This window comes from Amblyraja radiata, chromosome 8 (assembly GCF_010909765.2).
Source record: "Amblyraja radiata isolate CabotCenter1 chromosome 8, sAmbRad1.1.pri, whole genome shotgun sequence".
Lineage (NCBI taxonomy): Eukaryota > Metazoa > Chordata > Chondrichthyes > Rajiformes > Rajidae > Amblyraja > Amblyraja radiata.
The window spans coordinates 56,347,596-56,369,344 of record NC_045963.1 but is presented as its reverse complement, the minus strand read 5'-3'; the positions used below and the strand labels follow the sequence as shown (position 1 = coordinate 56,369,344).

Below are 21,749 nucleotides of genomic sequence, written 5' to 3'. Positions count from 1 at the left end.
CCAAAGTGAAGCTCTGTCATATCTGCAAATGCTGGGTGCAATTCAGGTGTATATTGTCCAATCACAACTACTGCGTAAAAAATATATATTTGCTTTATTTTTCTAGTTAAGGTTTTACTATCTTGAACAATGCCTGATACAATTTACTAACATGGCTGAAATCAACCAAATGAAGGGCAAGTTCATTGATTGGATTTAGTGTATGTTAAACCATTGATTTATTTGGATTATACCTAAAATATAAACCTGAACTAACAAACTTTTTTATTTTTGGACACTTAATATAGTTTGTCCAACTCCCAAATATCAAACTCTTTTTTCATTTATTTCAAATTGAGCTGCGGTTTTACATTTTGAGGGTGTAATTTGTTGTCTTTGTTTTCCCACAGATTCTCCCAGTTTCCTGCACTGGAGTTAGATAAATTTTTAGAGGATGTAAGGTAAGAATTCCATGGTAGGGTTGATTTTAATTATTATATCTTGGATTATATTATTTTTATATTCCAGGTTTATTCATTTTAGAGATGTGTGAAGTTGAATGTTCCAGAAGTTGTTTTCCTGAAAGTTGTATATTTGTTTTCTATACCATGTTATATCAGTGACCTTTGATCTTTAACTTCAACCTGAAGGAATGGTATTTATCCTTTGACTGCATTTGGGATGCCCATGCCTCAGCAACCACAGCAGGAGACTGTAACATCACCCATTGTTCCACCATCTGTGAAAACACCTACACCTGAACCTGCAGAACTGGAGACCAGGAAGGTAAGTAGAGCTAATAGGACTTGATGTTTCAATCCCTGTAGTAAATCGGCACTCTTGATATTGGCAGTGGGATTGGGGTGGTGAAAGGTAGGGTAGGTACGTCATCGGGTTCATCAGGTGGGCACCCTCCTTCTTTGACGTTACATTGATAAGCCCACAACGTCTCCAGAGGGGTCAACGGTGATACCTGGCATCCCAGGTACACCCTCCTCAGTTCCATGCACTCCTGTCTCCATCTTGCAGCCCAATTGATGTCTTTCCTTTTATCCAAAGCCAATTGCTGCTTTTTTTTTGCCGAATTTGATAATTGATTGATTATTTAATAGACTGGTCCTAGATGTAGCAACAAATCCCATGCATATGACATATGCCATTAAAGCTCTCCCCTTTGGCCAAATTACTTTCTAACTGAGATTGCTGCCGTGGAAACATTATGTATGCTCATTACGGATATGATGCTGAACTTGGCAAAGTCTCCTGTGTTGTCCTTTCCAATTGACGATAAATGATGAAGGGCCTATTTGAACCACATGCGGCCTCGAATGATTTTTCTTTCATAGGGATAGGTTTAGGTTTTAATTTTCAGGATAGTGAATCGGCACTGAAGTAGCATTATATATCTAGTCTGTTTTTATTCCATGCAACATAGCTCTTATGCAACTTCAATCACCAATCAGTTCACATTGAAGTTGTCTTTTCGAACTGACTTGTATTCTGGTCAGAATGTACTGTAACAACTGCACACTGTTTTGGAAAGGAAGCAAATTTCAGTTGGCATCAAGCCTTGATTTTCCCAAGATTTCAGTAATTTGGTTCTAATAACCAATTCACAATCACAATAATACTTTATTAGCCAAGTATGTTTTGCAACATACGAGGAATTTCATTTGCCGTCAGTCATACAAATAAAAAGCAACGGAACACACAAAATACATTTTAACATAAACATCCATCACAGAGACTCCTCCACATTCGCGGTTGGGGCGATCCCAAGGAAGGGATCGACTCCGATGTAAATCCACGCCCCGCAGTGGGGCCCAAAGTCATTCCAAAGAGGCCTCCAGCTCCATCGATGGTCGGCCGCAGAGCGACCGGAGAATGCGATCTGAAAATTAATCGCATCCAGTAAGATAAGAAACTGGAAAAAAAGTTTTAACACACACTAACAATTAAAAAAAGACAAAAAAACAAACAGACTATGGCGGGGCTGCCAATCGTACGGCACCCCTGGTGGTATATCCGTGATGTATTTATATTTATATGAATTGTAGTTGTATGTATTTGTTGTCATGCTTGCAAGAAGTAATGAAAGTGGGTTTCAATTTTGGAGGATATGGGCTAACATCTCTTTAGTATTAAATCAGAAATGCTGGAAATGTTCATCAGGCCAGTAACATCTGTGGGAAGAGAAACAGAATTCCAGGATGAAAAATGAGCGGTGATCTTACTGGAACATCCAAAATCCTGAATGGGCTTGCAGAGTTAGATTTTGGGATGTTTTCACTTGTGCGATAATCTCAAATGACGGCATAATTTCAAGCATGGAGGCTGTTGTTTAAAACTCTGGTTTGTAGAAATCACTTGCAGAAGTTGTGAATCTGTAGAATTCTCTACCTCAGGGAGTTGTGGTCCAGCTCATTCGAAGTAGTTAAAGTGGAGGTAGCTGGGTTTGAAATTTACGGGATTGACACAAGGATCTGGCACAGAAGCCTGGGAGGATCAACAATATTGAATGGCAGACTATGTGCCTATTGCTGCTCCTATTTTCCTGTGAGGGAATGAGGCGATTGTGGCTGACAAAGGAAGTCGAAGACTGCATAAAGACAAAAGGGAACGCATATAATATGGCAAAGAATAGCGGGCAGCTAGAGGATTGGGAAGCTTTTAAAAACCAACAGACGGCAACTAAAAGAGAAATGACAGAAAATATTAAATATGAAGGTAAGCTAGCCAATAATATAAGATACCAACAATTATTTCAGATATATAGGTGCACAACCTTTTATCCGAAAGCCTTGGGACCAGACACTTTTCGTAATTCGGAATTTTTCGGCTTTCGGATTGGAAGATTTTTAGCGTAGATTTTAACGGCTGGCTCAGTGATAGAGTGCTCGGCTCATATCCGCAAGGTCGCGAGTTTGCGCCTCGATCCCGGCAGTTACTCGATCGCGAGTTTGAGTCTTCAATGTAGTTTTTTCTTGCAGAATAGGAGAGAATAGGGAGGGCTAGGCTGGGATCATTCTCTGCGAGATGATCTTAGTGCGGGAGACAAGTGTAGGAGAGATGTACTGACTGTGTGGGCAGAACTTTGGAAGTGATTGCCCACCATTCTCAAAAGCCACTGTGTCTCCCTGTCCCTCCAACTCCAGAGGAATCCGCTCCCCAATGGGCCGCTACGGCGACAAGTGGCAGTTCGCCCACAGCCCGAGCTGCGCCACCCCAAGAACAAGACGTACCTTGCACACCATCAGCTTCCTCTGGAGTTGGAGCGGGGCTGGGCTGGAGTTGCTGATCTGGGATCTCCGTGCTTGCAGTGGGCCTGGGGGTCGGTGTCCCGATGAGGGCGCGCAGCTCGGGCTGTGGGCGAACTGCCACTTGTGGCCGTAGCGGCCCATCGGGGAGCGGCTTCTGGTGGTCCTGACGTCTCTCAGCTCCTGTCCAGGGGGGTGGCGGGAGACGTCAGGACCAACGGGAACCCGCTCCCCGATGGGCCGCAACAGCGACGTGGCAGTTCGCCCACAGCCCGAGCTGCGCCCCCTCATCCACAACCCGGGTTCCTCTGGTGTTGGAACGGGGCTGGGCTAGAGTTGCTGCTGGCTGTGAGTCTCTGGGATCTCCGTGCTTGCAGTCGGTGTCCCGTTGGTCCTGACGTCTCCGGTCACCCCCCTGGACAGGAGCTGACAGGACGTCTCCGGCCACCCCTGTACAGGACGTCTCAGCTCCTGTACAAGGGGGTGGCCGGAGACATCACAGCCCGAGCTGCGCCCCCTCATCCGCAACCCCAAGAACAAGACGTACCTTGCACACCATCAGCTTCTGTCCCTACGGGGAGCGTGTTCCTCTGGAGTTGGAACGGGGCTGGGCTGCTGCTGGCTGTGGGTCTCTGGGATCTCCGTGCTTGCAGTGGGCCTGGGGGTCGGTGTCCCGTTGGTCCTGACGTCTCCGGTGACTGGCACTGACCTGCTGGCATCGCCGACGTGAAGACAGTGCAAAGCCCCCGCGCCGGTGCAATGGGCGGGGAGCTGGAGAGGGGAGGGAAGGGGTCACACACATGGCCGGGAAGCAGAGGGGTGTAGGTGGGGTGAAACTAAAGGGAGCGACAATCTGCTGCTGCCTGCCCGCTGAGTTAAAAAGTTCCCACGCAAGACTCACGATACACTGTATACACTGTATATCGTGAGTCTACCGTGGGAACTTTTTAACTCAGCGGGCAGGCAGCAGCAGATTGTCAATTATTAACCCTCCCGCGCAATATACCCTCACCTTCTCTTTTATGAATGGGGATTTAGTTCCCCTTTCTTCGAGGACCGACCGAGGTTCCGCTGTCACCTCTGCGGGCCGCCCTCGGTGAACGTCTTCAAGGACCTTTCTTCAAGGACCGAAAAAATGTCCGCTATTCGCAGCTTTTCGTTATTTGGATGTTCGGATAAAAGGTTGTGCACCTGTATAAAGTGTAAAAGAGAAGCAAGAGTGGGCATTGGACTGCTGGAAAATGAAGCTGGAGAGGTAGTAATTAACAAAGAAATGGCAGACAAACTGAATAGGTTTTTAGCGTCAGTCATTACTGTGGAAGACACCAGCAACATGCCATAAATTCAAGAGAGAGAGGACAGAAGGGAGTGCAGTCGCTATTAAGAAGGAAAGCTGAAAAGTCTGAAGGTTCAAAATATTTGTAACATTTGCCGGAGATGTGATTGTTTTCCGGATTGTATCTCCGGTCGCTCTAAGGCCTATCACCATAGAGCTGGCGGCCTTGCTCGATACTGACTGAGCCCCACCATGGGGCCATGGACTTACCATCAGAGCCTGTGATCCCTTGCCTGGGATCGACACTCCAACTGCAGCCTGCATATTTCAACATAGAGGAGCTCACAGTCTTGGGTAGAGACTGATGTCAGGAAGCGCCAAAGTCGCAGAAGGTTCAACTAGCCCCGACCCGGGTCCGATCGGATACTCGAAAAAAGAGATTGAACTTTCTTTTCGCCTTCCATCACAGTGAGGAATGTGGAGGAGTAACTGTGGTGGTTATTAAAGTTAAAATTTACTTTATGTGCCTTGTCGCCTTTTATTGGTATGACTATGCCAAATCAAATTCCTCGTATGTTGCAAAACATACTAGGCTGATAAAGTATAAAGTATGATTATTATTTGGATATTATGAACAGTTTTGGATCCCATATCTGAGGAAGGATGTGCTGGTTGTTGGAGAGGGTCCAGAGGAGTTTTCGAGTATAAGCCTGAGGATGATTGGGTTGACGTTTGAGGAACGTTTGAAGACTCTGTTCCTGTACTCGCTGGAGTTTATGATGAGGGGGGGAAATCTCATTGAACCTACCGAATATTGAAAGGACTAGATAGAGCGGATATGGAGAGGATGTTTCTAGTGGAGTGAGAGTCTAGGACCAGAGGGCATATCTCAGAATAAAGAAACAAGCCGTTAGAATTTAGATGAGGAGGAATTTATTTAACCAGAGGGTGGTGAATCTGTGGAATTCAGTGCCACAAATGGCTGTGGAGGCCAAGTCATTGGGTATTTTTAGTGGAGATTGATAGGTTCTTGATTATGAAAGGTGTCAAAGGTTATGGGGAGAAGATAGGAGAATGGGGTTGAGAGGGAATAATAGATCAGCCGTGATTTGAATGGTGGAGTAGTCTTGATGGGCGCAATGGCCCATTTCTGCTCCTATGTCTTATGGTCAGAACTGGAGAAATAAAGAGCATCTCTTCAGTAATGGATTTAATATAAAAACTGAAATTATTAGATTAATTAATGTATGTAAGAATTGAGCAGCACTTTTTTATTTTCGTAGGTCGTTCAGATGCAATGCAATATTGAGCCAGTTGATGAAGGAGCCAAACATCATGTAAGTTCCTCCCCTTTCTTAAGGTATTGATGCCATAACTTTACAAGTAGCTATCCTAAAAAGACTTTATATTCTATATACTCAGTTTGTGAAATTAATTGAATATCTATGATAATGAGTTCAGTCAGAAAATAGTCACCTATTCATAATTTACTGATCATCTTAACCACACCTCAAACATAGTAATTAGAGAAGTACACACAATGCATATTATCTAACACATATCTATTAGAACCCTTTGACTAAGTAAATTATTTTTTCCTACTTCAAAGTCAGAGTTTGAATGAGAGCGCATAATGTTATACAAATGATGCTGTTAGACAGGAAACACATGTTGCTGTTTGAATGTTACTGGCATTACATACTTTTTTAAAATTGTCCTAAGTCTCCTGGGTTAATGGCATGGAATAAAAATTGAACATAACTTAGTTTTTGGGACACTCCCTTATTTGTTAGTCCGTAAATAATTGATGCCACTTAATTGATGTTAGTTTTAACTTTGTAAATAAGTCTATCTACATAGAAACATAGAAAATAGGTGCAGGAGGAGGCCATTCGGCCCTTCGAGCCAGCACCACCATTCATTGTGATCATGGCTGATCGTCCCCTATCAATAACCCGTGCCTGCCTTCTCCCCATATCCCTTGACTCCACTAGCCCCTAGAGCTCTAACTCTCTCTTAAATCTATCCAGTGACTTGGCCTCCACTGCCCTCTGAATTCCATAAATTCACAACTCTCTGGGTGAAAAGTTTTTTTCTCACCTCAGTCTTAAATGACCTCCCCTTTATCCTAAGACTGTGGCCCCTGGTTCTGGACTCGCCCAACATTGGGAACATTTTTCCTGCATTTAGCTTGTCCAGTCCTTTTATAATTTTATATGTTTCTATAAGATCCACCCTCATCCTTCTAAACTCCAGTGAATACAAGCCTAGTCTTTTCAATCTTTCCTCATATGACAGTCCCGCCATCCCAGAGATCAATCTCGTGAACCTACGCTGCACTGCCTCAATCACAAGGATGTCCATCCTCAAATTAGGAGACCAAAACTGTACACAATACTCCAGATGTGGTCTCACCAGAGCCCTACACAACTGCAGAAGAACCTCTTTACTCCTATACTGAAATCCTCTTGTTATGAAGGCCAACATTCCATTAGCTTTCTTCACTACCTGCTGTACCTGTAAGACAACTTTCAGTGACCGGTGTACAAGGACGCCCAGGTCTCGCTGCACCTCCCCCTTACCTAATCTAACCCCATTGAGATAATAATCTGCCCCCTTGTTTTTGCCGCCAAAGTGGATAACCTCACATTTATCTATATTATACTGCATCTGCCCGCTCACTCAACCTGTCCAGGTCACCCTGCAACCTCCTAACATCCTCTTCACAGTTCACACTGTCACCCAGCTTTGTGTCATCTGCAAACTTGCTAGTGTTGCTCCTAATTCCCTCTTCCAAATCATTAATATATATGGTAAACAGTTGCGGCCCCAACACCGAGCCTAGCGGCACTCCACTCGCCACTGCCTGCCATTCTGAAAAGGACCCGTTCACTCCTACTCTTTGCTTCCGGTCTGCCAACCAATTTTCTATCCATGTCAACACCCTACCCCCAATACCAGGTGCTCTAATTTTAGTCACCAGTCTCCCATGCGGGACCTTATCAAAGGCTTTCTGAAAGTCTAGATACACTACATCCACTGGCACCCCTTCATCCATTTTACTTGTCACATCCTCAATAAAATTCCAGAAGATTAGTCGAGCATGATTTCCCTTTCATAAATCCATGTTGACTTGGACTAATCCTTTTACTACTATCCAAATGCCCCATTATTACCTCTTTAATAATTGACTCTCTACCCCCTTAGATCCTCTGTCCTCCAGTACATGTGGGAGATTATTTGTGTCTTCCTTAGTGAAGACAGATCCGAAGTACCTATTCAACTCTTTTGCCATTTCCTTGTTGTGCCCATAATTTCACCCGTGTCTGCCTTCAAGGGACCCACATTTGACTTTACTACTCTTTTCCTTTAACATATCTAAAGAAGATTTTACTGTCCTTTATATTCCTGGCCAGCTTCCCTTCATATTTCATCTTTTCAGCCGGTTTTGTTTCCTTCTGTTGTCCTGTGAATGTTTCCCAATCCTCTGGCTTCCGGCTACTCTTTGCTGTGTTATACATCTTTTCTTTTAGTTTTATTCTATCCCTAACTTCTCTTGTCAGCCACGGTTGCCTCCTACTCCCCTTAGAATCTTTCTTCCTTTTTGGAATGAAATGATCCTCCGTCTTCCGGATTATGCCCAGAAATTCCTGCCATTGCTGTTCCACTGTCATTACTGCTAGGATCCCTTTCCAGTCTACCTTGGCCAGCTCCCCTCTCATGCCTTCATAGTCCCCTTTGTTCAACTGCATCACTGACACTTCCAATTTAACGTTCTCCTTCTCAAATTGCAGATTAAAACTAATCATATTATGATCACTTCCTCCAAGCAGTTCCTTTACCTCGAGTTCTCTTATGATATCTGGTTCATTGGACAACGCTAAATCCAGAATTGCCTTTTCTCTGGTCGGCTCCATTACAAGCTGCTCTAAGAATCCATCTCGGAGGCATTCTAAAAACTCTCTTTCTTGGGGTCCTGAACCAACCTGATTTTCCCAGTCTACCTGCATATTGAAATCCCCCATCACCACAGTGGCATTTCCTTTGTTACATGCCAGTTTTAACTCCTGCTGCAACTTACACCCTACATTCGGGCTACTATTTGGGGGTCTGTAGATAACACCAATTAGTGTCTTCTTGTCTTAACAATTCCTCAACTCCATCCACAGTGATTCTACCTCATCAGTCCCTATGTCTTCCCTCGCAAAGGACTGAATTTCATCCCTCACCAGCAGAGCTACCCCCCTCCTCTGCCCACCTGCCTGTCCTTTCTATAGGATGTATAACCCTGAATATTAAGTTCCCAGGCCTATACATCCTATAGAAAGGACAGGATCTAGTTAGAAATATCAAAAGATCAATCTTATATTTAAGCTTCATTCTTAAAAAAGTAACTTCAAAGGAAAAAATAGAGGAAACATTTAACATTGGTGTGATTCTCTTCTTCAGCTAACTCTACTCTTGAAACTGGAAGACAAGCTAAATCGCCACCTCAGCTGTGACTTGTTGCCTAGTATGTATTATTCTGATCATAGCTTTGTAAAATTGAGAATTTGTGTTCTTTATGAAATGCATAAGATTTATTTGATGTTGCAAACTTTAAATGACAGTTTGGCAAATTAATTTAATGGAGCATTTAAGAATTAACTAGACCAAGTGGGACCTGTTGGGTCCCTGTCGCACGGGAGGCCTGGTTCCCTGAAGCAACCCGTTCCTCCAACGCAATATTCAACCACTCACACATAGCCCCCACGGGAGGCCTGGTCCCCCAACGCAACCCGTTCCCCACCGCAATATGCCACCACTCGTCCCCCCATACTCCAGCACTCACCTGTACCCCCAACTGTGCAGGGGCTTATCCCCCAGCCGTGCCTCCCCTCCACTTGCTTCGAGGACTTTAAAAAATAATGCAATTGCCCCCTCCCCCTACTGTTCAGCTAAAATCGTGCTGGAAGAACTTTGTTGCAAGCTGGGCCAGCATAAATGATAAAGAGCAAATAACAGATAATTGGTTATTAATAATCAAAGTTTTGTCCGTTGGTTTTGCAAACTGGAATTGTCAATATGATCAGTGACATGAATGGGAACTGACTGGTAGGCGTTTTCTCAATAAGAGCAACATGCAGATTTTACGATCAAGTGACCAGAACTAGACTCCAAAAATTATAAGGAGCTGAAACTGTTACAAATTGTCTGAAGAATGTAAAACAGAAGATTCATAAGTGACAAAAATAAGTTTAAGGAATGAGAAAATAAAACCTAGTAGTTGTTTAGAACTACTAAACAACTCCAAACACAATACACATTGTGGAACAGGTTGGCTATAATTACCAAACATATGAACATGGAAGTCTGAATATGGTCAGTAATACTAACACTTTTTTCTTAATAGATGAAAGCTGTCAGGAATTGGCAGCAGAACTTGTTCAGCTCGGATTTATCAGTGAGGTAGGCTATTTAATTTTGCAATTTGTTAATATTTTTGGAGTTCATCAGTATTACTTTTTTCTGTCCTCTTGAAAGCATTGTACTGACTATTAATTTCATTTCATGGACATGATTGATTGATTGACAGATCTTTCTCTAATTACTTTTACATATAGAATCCATTGCCTTTCATGTTCTGAACAAGATTATTCATATTTATACAGCACAGAAAATGGGAGCTTCGACCCAACTAATTCATGACGATCATGATGCCTATCTGTGCTGGCCACACTGCCTGTGCCTGGCCCATTTCCCTCTAATCCTTCCTTATCCATGTACATGTAGCCTTTTCCACGTTGTAATTGTACATGTTTCTACCATTTATTCTGGCAGCTCATTCCAAATACCCACCATCCTCCAGTGAAAGTAGCTCTCAGCCCTGTCAATCTTTCCCCTTTCACCTTAAACTATGCTCTCTAGTTTTAGATTCCTCCTGTCCTGGGAAAATAGATTGTGACCACTTCACTTTATCTACATCCCTTATGATACTATATACACGCATAGGATCACCCTCAACGTTCTCTGCACTTACAGGGAGAAAAAGCCCCAGTCTATCCAGTCTACTTGTACACTCAAGCCTTCTACTCCCAGTAACAACCTTATGAATTTTTTTGAAACCTTTTTGTAGTTTAATGACATCCTTCCTGTAGCTAGGCAACCAGGATCGCACACAATCCTCCATGTAGTTTAGTTTAATTATTTTTGGTTTAGAGATACAGTGTAGAAACAGGCTCTTTGGCCCACCAAGTCCACAGCAACAAGTGTAGGAAGGAACTGCAGATGCTGGTTTACACTTAAGATAGATACAAAATTCTGGAGTAACTCGGCAGGACAGGCAGCATCTCCGGAGAGAAGGAATGGGTGACGTTTCGGGTTTGAAGAAGGGTCTCGACCCGAAACGTCGCCCATTCCTTCTCCAGAGATGCTGCCTGTCCCGCTGAGTTACTTTAGCATTTTGTGTCTTAAGTCCACACTTACCATTGATTACCCGTATACTCGTTCTATGTATTCTACATTTGCATTCTACACATTAGGGGCAATTTACATAAGCTTACAACCCTGCACATTTTAGAATGTGAGAGGAAACCCACGCGGTCACAGGGAGAACATTCAAACTCTGCACAGATGACACCTATAGTCAGTATTAAACTGCTGTGTCGCCCTGTTGCAACTGCACATGGTCACTGGCCTCCAATCTGATAAAACAACCCTCCATCTCCATCTGTGTAGAACGGAACTGCAGATGCTGATATATAACCGAAGATGGACACAGTGCTGGAGTAACTCAGCAGATCAGGCGGCATTTTGGGAGAAAAAGGATGTATAGCGTTTCGGGCGGGACCTTTGAGATTCTGAAGAGGGATCCTGACCTGAAACGTCACCCATCCTTTTTCACCAGAGATGCTGCCTGACCCGCTGAGTTACTCCAGCACTTTGTGTCTATCCTTCATCTCTATCCTCTCACTTCCCCCAAAGCCAATTTTGTATCAAATTAGATAGTTCATCCTAGATCCCTTGCAGTCTAATCTTCCAGATGAGCCTGCCGTGTGGGACCTTGTCATATGCTAAAATACATGTGCATAAACATTACCTTACTTTACTACCGATTTATTACTAATTTCCCAATTTTAACAGGAATTAAACACCTCTAGATTCTAATGTTGACTATCAGTAACATGATAGTCAATTAGCCAACCAATCTGCATGCCTTTAGGATGTTGTAGGGAGCACCCAGAGGAAACTTGTGTAGTGATATACAACATGCGAGAATGTGCAAACTCCAAACACAAAGCACTCATGGTCAGGATTGAACCATGGTTTCCGACACTGGCAGCAACTCTACAATTATGCAACTCTTCCATAACACTAGATGACCAAAGTGATATATTTATACTGAGCTGGGTTAGAGTGTGATCTTTTCTCCTGTGTCATCATTAAAACAGACTTTGGAGGAAACTATATAAATGCCAATGCAATAAGATGAGGAATATTTATTTTAATTTTATGACATTTTTATGTTTCACATGATTACTTCTTCCCATCTTTTGAACAGATCGATCAGAGTCGATTAACCAGCCTGCTCGAGGATGCCTTCAGCAAATTCTTCTATAACCGGAATGGTTCTATTTCTGACGTCACAGTTTCTTCATAGCTGCGGAACTACTGTGTGACGCAACTACTTCATCACCGGTCTTAAATGGACGAAAGAGGATATCACAGGAAGCCACTGGCTCAATTGCATGTAGTAGTGTGGTGATGTCGAGTTCCCATCTTGAAGTGGTGAACATCCCACCAATGAAAAGTTCTGTTGTCAGTATTATGTCCCATCTGTGCTTCACCCTGTGACTATCGTATTTTATTTAGCAGTAAGACTTGCAGAGCGCTGCCACATTGGAAAGGCGCTTTGCTCTTAACTGAGTAAAGGTGGGATGGAAGTAGGGATTGGGGTGGTAGGGGGAAGGGGAAAAGGCTGTTAATCTGAACACGAAGACTGCAAAGGAGAGAATAAAGTGAGAAGTCTGCACGAAGTGAAGTATCGCTTGATACATCTTTGGGAACTCTTTCAATACATTGTATCGCTTTATATGCCAGTAATGTGCATGTTTCTTCTGTGTTGTATAATCTTTGCACATTTGTTTTCAAGATCCGGAATGCTAGATGATTTTAAATGACAGTGTTCCTGCAAATGCATTTAGGAGGCCATTCCTCTGAAAGTTCCTACTATTTTTCAGTGTTGACATTTTAAAATGGCATGGCTTTTGTGCACATGGAAGTGGGGAATGTAATGGCCATTAAACCAGCAACTGTCTTATATTTTTACCAGCTTAATGGACTTATCCAAATGATTAGTTGAATTTGGATAAACTGTTCTGGATCCAAACACAAAATTGAACTGTTGTACTGTTTTTCTTCAAAATGTATAGAATGCCTGATCAGAAATGAAAATACATTGCAAGTTAATTACGACTTGACAAGATTCAGCTGATATACCAGGGCTGCCTTTGTTTTAATTAATTGCTTTATTGAAGCCTTCCTTCCCAATATTCCCATTCTTCCTTTCTCCCCTTTCCCTGAAAGCTTTATGTATGTAAAGCTGAACATTGATACAGATATGTAATCCTTATTTTGTAGTATTTTGAGTTGTATGGCTGAGGTTGTGTAGTAGTTCTGATGGTCGTTTTGACATGGCAATCGCATTGATCATTTGTTAGCCATGAATTTCTGTGAAGTCTGTTGGCCAAAGGAAGTTGAGATGATTTGTTTGTCTTCTGTTTTGAGCCAAATAGTGTATGGTGAGTTCATAAGCACAATTTCTTGGTTATTTTGGTTTGCAAGCAACACGAAGGGTTAATTTCACTTGCAAGAACCAGTTTGTCAGTAATCATTTCTGATTATCTTGCATTTTCTCAGTTTAGATATAGTTTTGGTATGTGGAATGTTTTTCAACCTTTCTGCATTTAGACAATAGAATTTGAGGTAAGAGAACTGAGATGGTAATTATTGAAGAAAAAATGGGGTTGTTACGGAGCACCTAGGCTTAATTGGAATTTCTGTAATATTTAGAGAATGGCAAAACATTGTATGGTGGCATTGTTCAAAGTCCTAACTGCATTTAATGCAGCATTCACTGAAGCAAATATACTGTACTGAAAAATCAGTGCGTGGCTGTTCTTGTTATTTACCCTTCTGAATTGTGCAGAAAAATGTCATATTTGAGTCCATGCATTAATCTTTTTCTAGATTGCCCCTAACGTGGTTCCTGTAATAAATGGTTGGATGTCAGAGGAAAATTATTCTTACCACACATGAGAAATTTTAAATAGCGATCCATTTATTGAGTTGCATTGCTTGGCTTGAATCTGTCACAGTTTATTCGCACACAGATATTTTTTGCATGTCAGCTCTGGAACTCTTTGGCAATCAGTTCAGAAATGTAAAGATCCAAAAACTGAAGATGTATTGAATTAGCATACTATGTACAAATAGATATTTTACATGTAAGCTTTGTTTCCTACTTGAATCAGATAACGAGTAAGACAACTAATGTCTTGCTAATATATCAAAGACAGTCAGTCAGCTGACCTTGCAGTGAAAGATTAATATTAAACGGGTTTGTCAACTGAACTAAATGAGACATTCCATTGACCGAGACTGAAGCTAACTGCAGCTCCAAGGCTATCGCTGAACCTAAAAGTAATTCTTCCATACTCAGAATCTGCGAATCTTAAATTGCAGGTCCTTTTTACATCTGGGCGTCAACACCTGAATCACTGCCCTATGATGCGAGTCATTTTTGCTGATTGCTATCTGCTTTATCAGCAGGTGACACATAAGCTTAAGGCTCTGTTTGATAGCCATGAAGCTGCTATTCCCATCCATCCAAGTACAATCTCTCAAATACATTTAGATTTATGTGACCAGTTAATTAAAGACTAAACCTATTTGGGCCACAAGGGATGATTGAGCTCACATTTAGATATTCCAGTACGTCATAAAATAAAATTGTCTACTCTTCACTACCTTTGTAAAGACGGGTGTCTAATGGTTAGCATTGAGCCAAAAGGCCTGGTTTTGTGCTGTATGACCCTGGCTTCCATGCTCTTACCCCACTCCTGTTACTTCCTATCACGCCAACACCTGATGAGTTATGTCGTTGAAATTGATTTTATCTTCATTTGAACTTTAAAACAGAAAGCAAACTTTGCCACTTCGCTAAATTTTACTTTTTAATTTCTGAGGACAATTGATGTGTTTTGCTTGTTCCCTTTTTTTCCACATATTAGATTGTATAAAATTCTTACTAATTTGTTTCATTCTCTCAGAAAAAATGTGAGTTTGCAAATTATTTTTGAAGTTTTGGATTGATGTTGGATTATGCATATATTTCTTGAAGTTACTATGGCCTATTGAATCTGCTTGTAAGTACGCCAGAGAGATTGCAAGTACAAGTTGTCCAATACTTCACCAAATGATTGGCACTTGAAATATTAAGAATCAGGTCTAAAATACTGATAACTGTCTTTTTTTTAACTATAAATTGCTTCTTTAAATTACATGTGATGTTACTGAGCAGCAGAAATGCAGGCTACATATATTCTAATTTGAACAGTTTTTTTTCATCCAGAAGCTTGTGTTACCCAATAGAAATTCAACGACTATATTCCCAATATACTACGGACCTGTGGGTAAAATAGATTTGTGGAGGCAGATTATTTTGGTTTATGAGCAAATGACAATAGCAAACTGTTTCAATTCCTAGTTTTGTTTAACATTTTAAGCACTTTTGGATGAAAAGAGTTGTCATCTTAGAAAAAAATATTTTCAATAATCCCATGGGAATGGTAGGATTTTTCTTTGAGGAACTGGAAGTGATCAGGCTGGAAAATCTATTAAAAAAAATTTGCAAAGTGGTTGTCTGAAGAATTATGGGATTTTAGAAAGGGGCTGCAAGTAGCAATTTCTGAGAAGCAATCCAACACAATAGCAAGTTATTTTGTGCATTTTGACTTGGTTTTGTGAACGTTATTGGTACTTTGATTCATTCACAAGAGTTGGCTTTTCCTGGTTAGGCTACCTTTATTCCTAATTCCAGAGGCCTTGCAAGAGTCAATCACTCTGCTGTGGATCTGGTTTATAGTCATGTAATAGGTTTACTATATTTCGGATAAGGATACGATTGCCTTCATTAAAGGATATTGGTGAACCATTGTGGGATTTTTCCACATTTTAGTTGTATCATTGTGCTTTTTTAATTACAAAATGTATTTAGTTATTCCTTATGCTGTGTGGAATTTAAACTTGCATCTCTGATTTATTAGATCTGGCCTTTGTTTACCATCCTGTAACTTTTGCTACCATAACACTTTGGTCTTGCTGCATGACCAATTGTTAACTAAGCAGAAATTGTTACAAAATGATCTTGTACCCATGTTCCCGTTTGAATCCAAAGGACGAATGAGGTATGATGTCTTTATCAATTTTGGCCTCATTCTTCTTTTGATGCACTTTTTTAAATCCTCTATCTTGCAACATGTGCAGGAGAGCGAAGTCATGCTATCATAAAACAGGAATAAGCAGTATAGTGCAAATAATTAACCCCAGGAAGGTGTGGGAAATTCTGCTCCAAAAAGCTTTATTAGCACAAGGTGCAGATGTAATAAAGTGTGAAAAGTGAACACATGGGATAGTCTGGATTTATTTTTATTCTCAAATGATTGTAAGCAAAGCCTTTGCACTGTTTACATGTTATATATTTCTGAATGTGCTGTGATTCTTTCCTTTGGAAAGTTAAGTCCCCACCTTCAAAAAGAAAAATAATAATACCAGCTTGGGATCCATTTCAGTTTTCCTTCAAATATTTCCCATGGCAACATTGGTTCAGGTCTTGGGTTGCAAGTGATTTCATTTTTCTCTACTTTTGAACTGATAAATGTCAATCTAAGATTAATGAGAGAAACTGCCAGAATTGGGAAATGAAGCCTTTGTACACTTGATATCTTCACATCCACAATTCAAAGGTGAGGTAAATTGGCTCAGCCACCCAAGCTGAGAACTCTGGGACTTCAAAACATCGCTTTAATTTTATTTCAACAACGTAATGTTTTACAGAATACTGATTTGTTACAACAGATCTGCTGTGTGCTACATCTGGTTCTCTACTGTGACACATTGATGTTCCATTAACGTGGTTGCGTGAGGGCTGTGTTGTGAGGTGGTCAATGGTTGATATTTCTTATTGTGTAAAGATTATTGCACCATGTTTTTGTTTTGGTGTTCAATTTCTTTCTGTATCACTAATTTCTTTCCCTTTCCCAGGTAAAATTGAGTTATAGTTGAATTTTTAATTTAGTTTTCTGATTTCCCAAAAATGAAAGTATACATGTGAAAAGAGAATGATAAATTGAGGGGTTCATTGTGCGATATAAGCCTTGTTGCCATAGTTGCATTTGAAAGGGCATATCAAATTCCCAACTCGCTACTGTGCCCCCACTTCCCCCAACCACCAAGTCCAAATGAATAAAATAAAATCTTAATCATTAGCTTTGCACAATGTAGTGATGTCTACAATATTTTGTTTTATACTAGTTAAGTAATGTATCAAAGCCCTTATTTAAATATGTAAATACAAATTTAAAAATAACAAAGTGCGATCGAAAAGTTAAAATTTTTTTAATTGGTTCAGTTACACAACTTTCACATTTTGTTCAGCTTTGTTTTCCAATTGTAAGCATCGTAATAAAAAGAGTGCATATTTTCAAGTTGTATGAAATCTTCTTCAGGAAAAGGGGCAATATATTTTGATGCTCCATTCCAGAACACCTTGAGCTATACTCTGGTTGCTCACTTCCATCAGGATTTAAATTTTTCTACGGGGGTTTTACTTCCCAGTGTCCAATCAAAGCTTATTCAATCTTCACTTATGATTACTTTTTTTGAATGCTGTACTGCCAATTGATTATAGATTATTTTTAAAGATACATTTATAAGTGACTGTACCTCCAAAATACTTCATTGGCAATAAAGTACTTTGGTGTATCTATTGATCATGTACTTCAGCTGTATGTTCCTGATCACTCTGAACCCTTTTTTTTTCTTTTAAAATCTTTTTATTCGTTTTTTTTCAAAAGCAAAAACAAAAGAACAAAAATGTAATGATAAACATAACAGTGATATTGATACATGGGGCATTAATGGCAGGTATAGCCTAAATATGAGTCCAGTGTCAAAATACACATTGAATATAGACCTCCCGGTCTCTATGTAAATATAGTTAAGTGTTTAAAAGAGAACTTGTATGTATAAAAACAAAAAGATAAAAAGAAAAAAAAGAGAGAAAAAACGAAAAAAACAAAACCCCTCTAAACTAAAGAAGGAAAAAAAAAAAAAGCAAAACAGAATCTGGGCTGCAAAGAGTCTCAACAGTTTAAGTCCCTGTTTGTCGTCAAGTCCGTTCCACCGTATAACGGTAATTTTTTTTATTATAACAGTTGGAGAGCGGACAATTTATGTCGTATGAAAATGTTGAATAAATCTTCCCCAAGTCCTATCAAATTTAACCAAGGGTTCAACAATGTCACTCCTAATTTTTTCTAAATTTAAACATGATATCGTTTCAGAGTACCAGAGTGTTGTCGGAGGATTAGAATCTTTCCATTTAAATAAAATAGATCTTCTGGCAATTAATGTAGTAAAAGCAATCAGCCGATGGCCGGATCGGGAGAGATGAATAGAATAGAATTTAGCCCAGAAATTGCAGTAATAGGATGAGGTTGTAAATCAATACCTAAAACTACAGAAAAGGTATCAAAAATTTATTTCCAATATTTTTTCAAAAGTGGGCAGGACCAAAACATATGAGTCAATGAGGCCACTTCAGAGTTACATCAGTCACAAGTAGGATTTATATGACCATAAAAACGAGCTAACTTATCTTTTGACATATGAGCTCTGTGAACCACCTTGAATTGTATCAAAGTGTCTGTTGCACACATTGAGGAAGTATTAACTCTTTGAAGAATCCTCTCCTATTTCTCTATAGATAAAGAAATTTGAAGTTCTCTTTCCAATCATTCTTAATTTTATCAAATGGATCTTTTTTTAATTTCAAAATCAACTCATAAATAGTCATTATTAAGCCCTTCTGATAAGGGTTCAGATGTAAAAAAAATTCCAAGATATCGGTTTGATGTGGTAATGGAAAAAAGGGTAGAGTAGCCCTCAAAAAATGTCTAATTCGTAAATATCTAAAAAAATGTGAGTTAGGTAAATTATATTTATTGGAGAGTTGTTCAAAAGACATAAAACAACCATCCGAAAACAAATCACGAAAAGCTACTAATCCCTTCCTCTTCCATAACAGAAAGGCTTGATCAGTGCTAGAAGGTTGGAAGAAAAAATTAGATATGATACGACTCGATAAAATAAAATCATTCAATCCAAAAAACATACGAAATTGAAACCATATTTGAAGTGTATGTCTTAATATTGGGTTAGTCGTATATTTATTCAATCTCATAATTGTAAAAGGTAACGAGGTCCCTAGAATAGAAGCCAATTATAGCCCTTGTATAGAATCACGTTCAAGATTTATCCATCCTGGACATTGGGTATCTTCTAAATAATTTGTCCAAAACGTTAAATAGCGAGCATTAACTGCCCAATAGTAAAATCTAAGGTTCGGCAGTGCCAAACCTCCATCTTTTTTTGATTTCTGTAAGTATTTTTTACTTATTCTGGAATTTTTATTCTGCCATATATATAAGGAAATGTTGGAGTCAATAATATCAAAGAAAGATATTGGAATAAAAAATTGTATTGTCTGAAATAAATATAAAAATTTAGGTAAGATTAATATTTTAATAGCATTGATTCGGCCCGTTAGAGATAAGGACATTGGTGACCATTTAGTGAACTGTTGTTTGATATGGTATATTAAAGGCGTAAAATTGGCTTTAAATAAATCCTTGTGTTTCTTGGTAATCTTAATGCCTAAATAAGTAAAGCATTCGGTAGTCAATCTAAATGGAAACTGTCCATAATTCGAAACTAGATTGTTTCATGGAAAAAGCTCACTCTTATTAAGATTTAGTTTATAACCAGAAAAACTACTAAATTGATTAAGTAGAGCTACTATTGCCGGAATAGATTTCTCAGGGTGAGAATAACAGATCATCTGCATAAAGAGATAGCTTATGTGTCTTATTCCCACGGACAATACCAGAAATATTACGGGATTAGGGAAATATTAGGGGAACCCTTTTCATTAGGCAGAATAGGTATAGCCATCCAGAGGTCCAGGCAGTGAGCTGTCAGGATATCCATCCATGTCAAATGCCTGACTTCCAAAGTAATTTTGTGTCCAAGTGTCCATGGAAATTAGGGTTTCCTGGACTGTTGTGCAACTAGGCTGGCATGCATTCTGAGCAAGGAGGACAATATTTTAAAGTGTTTTGTTACATGTAATTTAAAAAAAAAATGTATTTGTACAAATTATTTTTCAGGTACCTGAACTTCTCAATGCATCTGATATTTTGTCACCAGTTCACTTAACACTGAGGGGATTTGTTTTGTTTCTCTATTTGAAATCATTTCTATTGTAGAATTAATGAGATTCTCCCATACCAAGATGTTAAAAACTTTCTTCTGCTCCTCACCGCCTGATTGCCATTGTCATACAATGTGGAAAAGGGCTCTACTGCCCACCATGTTTTATGTGATCATCTAATTGTTTATAAATGTTCTAAATATCTGCCTCGATCTTAGGCAGTGAGTTCCAGGTTTCAGCTACGCTCTGAGGGAACTAAGGCATTCTCAAATGTCCAAAATCAACCACCCCTTAAACCCTCGTTAGTACATGACTCTCGTTAGTACATGACCGCCTGTGGGAGTGGGGGGGAGTTTTTTTTTACTATGCCCTTTACTGCAATAAGGTCCCTCTCTTTAGCTGCCTCCAAAGTGAAAACTCACCTTCTCCAATCTCACCTCACAGCTGAAATGCTCTATTCCAGACAATATCCCCAGTGGATATCCTCTGTACCTTTTCCAGTGCAATCAGGATTGCACGCAGTACTCCGGATAATGGCCTAACTCATGTTTTACACAATTATGCCTTAACTTTGTTTTTATATTCTGTGCCTAGCTAATGAAGACAGGTATTCTCTCTGCTTTCTTAACCATATTACCAACCTGTGCTGCTGTTTTCAGGATCCTTGAACATGTACGCCTACATCCCTCTTTCTCAATACCCGGGAGTACTCCCATTCATTGCACATACCCGAGCCTTATTAGTCCTCCCAAAATATATCACTGTAGGAAGTTGAAACAGGAGTAAGCTATTCAGCTGGTTGTGCCTGCTCTGCCATTCCATAGGATCTTGAGTATTTCCACATTCCTTGTCCACTTTCCTAACCTTTCCCCAGAACCCTTAATTCCCTTACTGATTAGAATCCTCTGTTTCTGCCTTGAATATAGCCAGGGACTTTATTGGCATAACTTTCAGTGTCAAAGATTTCTAAATTTCAGCCAATCTTCTTGCATCTGAAATGCTGCATCTCCCATACACTGAGATTATGCTGTTTAATGAGGTGAAGTGTTCCTTCAGCATTTATCCAGTCTAATTCCATGTTTCTATAAGATTGCCCCTCATTCTTTCTAAGCTATAGTTAACTTTCTCAGAGGACGCAAGATAATAGAAACCGTAAACAAATGGCTCCTCGAGCCCCGTCTCATCATTTGGTGTGATAGTGGATCTATCAGCCCTGGGTTTCAACTCTGGTACCTGCTCCACAGAGCCCTCAAAGCTGTTTCTTTCCAAAAGTGTATCTGCCTCATTAAATACCTCCAGTGATATTGCCTCCAGAACCCTCTGTGTTACAGAATTTCAGAGATTAACTACCCTCAGTAAAACTAAATTCCTTGTAATGACTGTCACCTTATCGGTAACAATGTTCCCTTGTTCGAGACTTTCCCAAGAGTGGAAACATCTCAACACCTACCCTGCCATACCCTCTTAGGATATGTTTCAATAAGATCATTCCCAATTCTTCTAAATTCCAAAGAATACGGATACAAATGGCCTCATGTTTTGAGATTAAATTCCATCAGCCTTTTCTCTGCCCATTTTACCAACTGATCAATACAATCAATGACTCTTCCCCCTCACCATCAATAATTGGCCCATTTTTATGTAATCTGTAAACTTGTTATGCTTGTCTCCTACACAGACTCCTCCCCCAACCCCCCCACATTAT

The 21,749-nt window shown here is 40.1% G+C and overlaps 1 protein-coding gene across 2 annotated transcripts in view; it reads left to right on the top strand.

Moving 5' to 3' along the window:
- nrbp1 (nuclear receptor binding protein 1) overlaps nt 1-17,254 on the top strand; it is a 96,010-nt gene extending 78,756 nt beyond the window's left edge. For both annotated transcript variants that reach the window (XM_033025962.1, XM_033025961.1), the window contains 6 exons: nt 390-440; nt 630-765; nt 5,796-5,849; nt 8,962-9,025; nt 9,905-9,960; nt 12,053-17,254. In XM_033025962.1, coding sequence (XP_032881853.1) covers nt 390-440; nt 630-765; nt 5,796-5,849; nt 8,962-9,025; nt 9,905-9,960; nt 12,053-12,151 — 460 coding nt within the window. In that variant the 3' untranslated portion in view covers nt 12,152-17,254. The remainder of the gene's footprint in view (nt 1-389; nt 441-629; nt 766-5,795; nt 5,850-8,961; nt 9,026-9,904; nt 9,961-12,052) is intronic.
- Nucleotides 17,255-21,749: the final 4,495 nt, after the last annotated feature.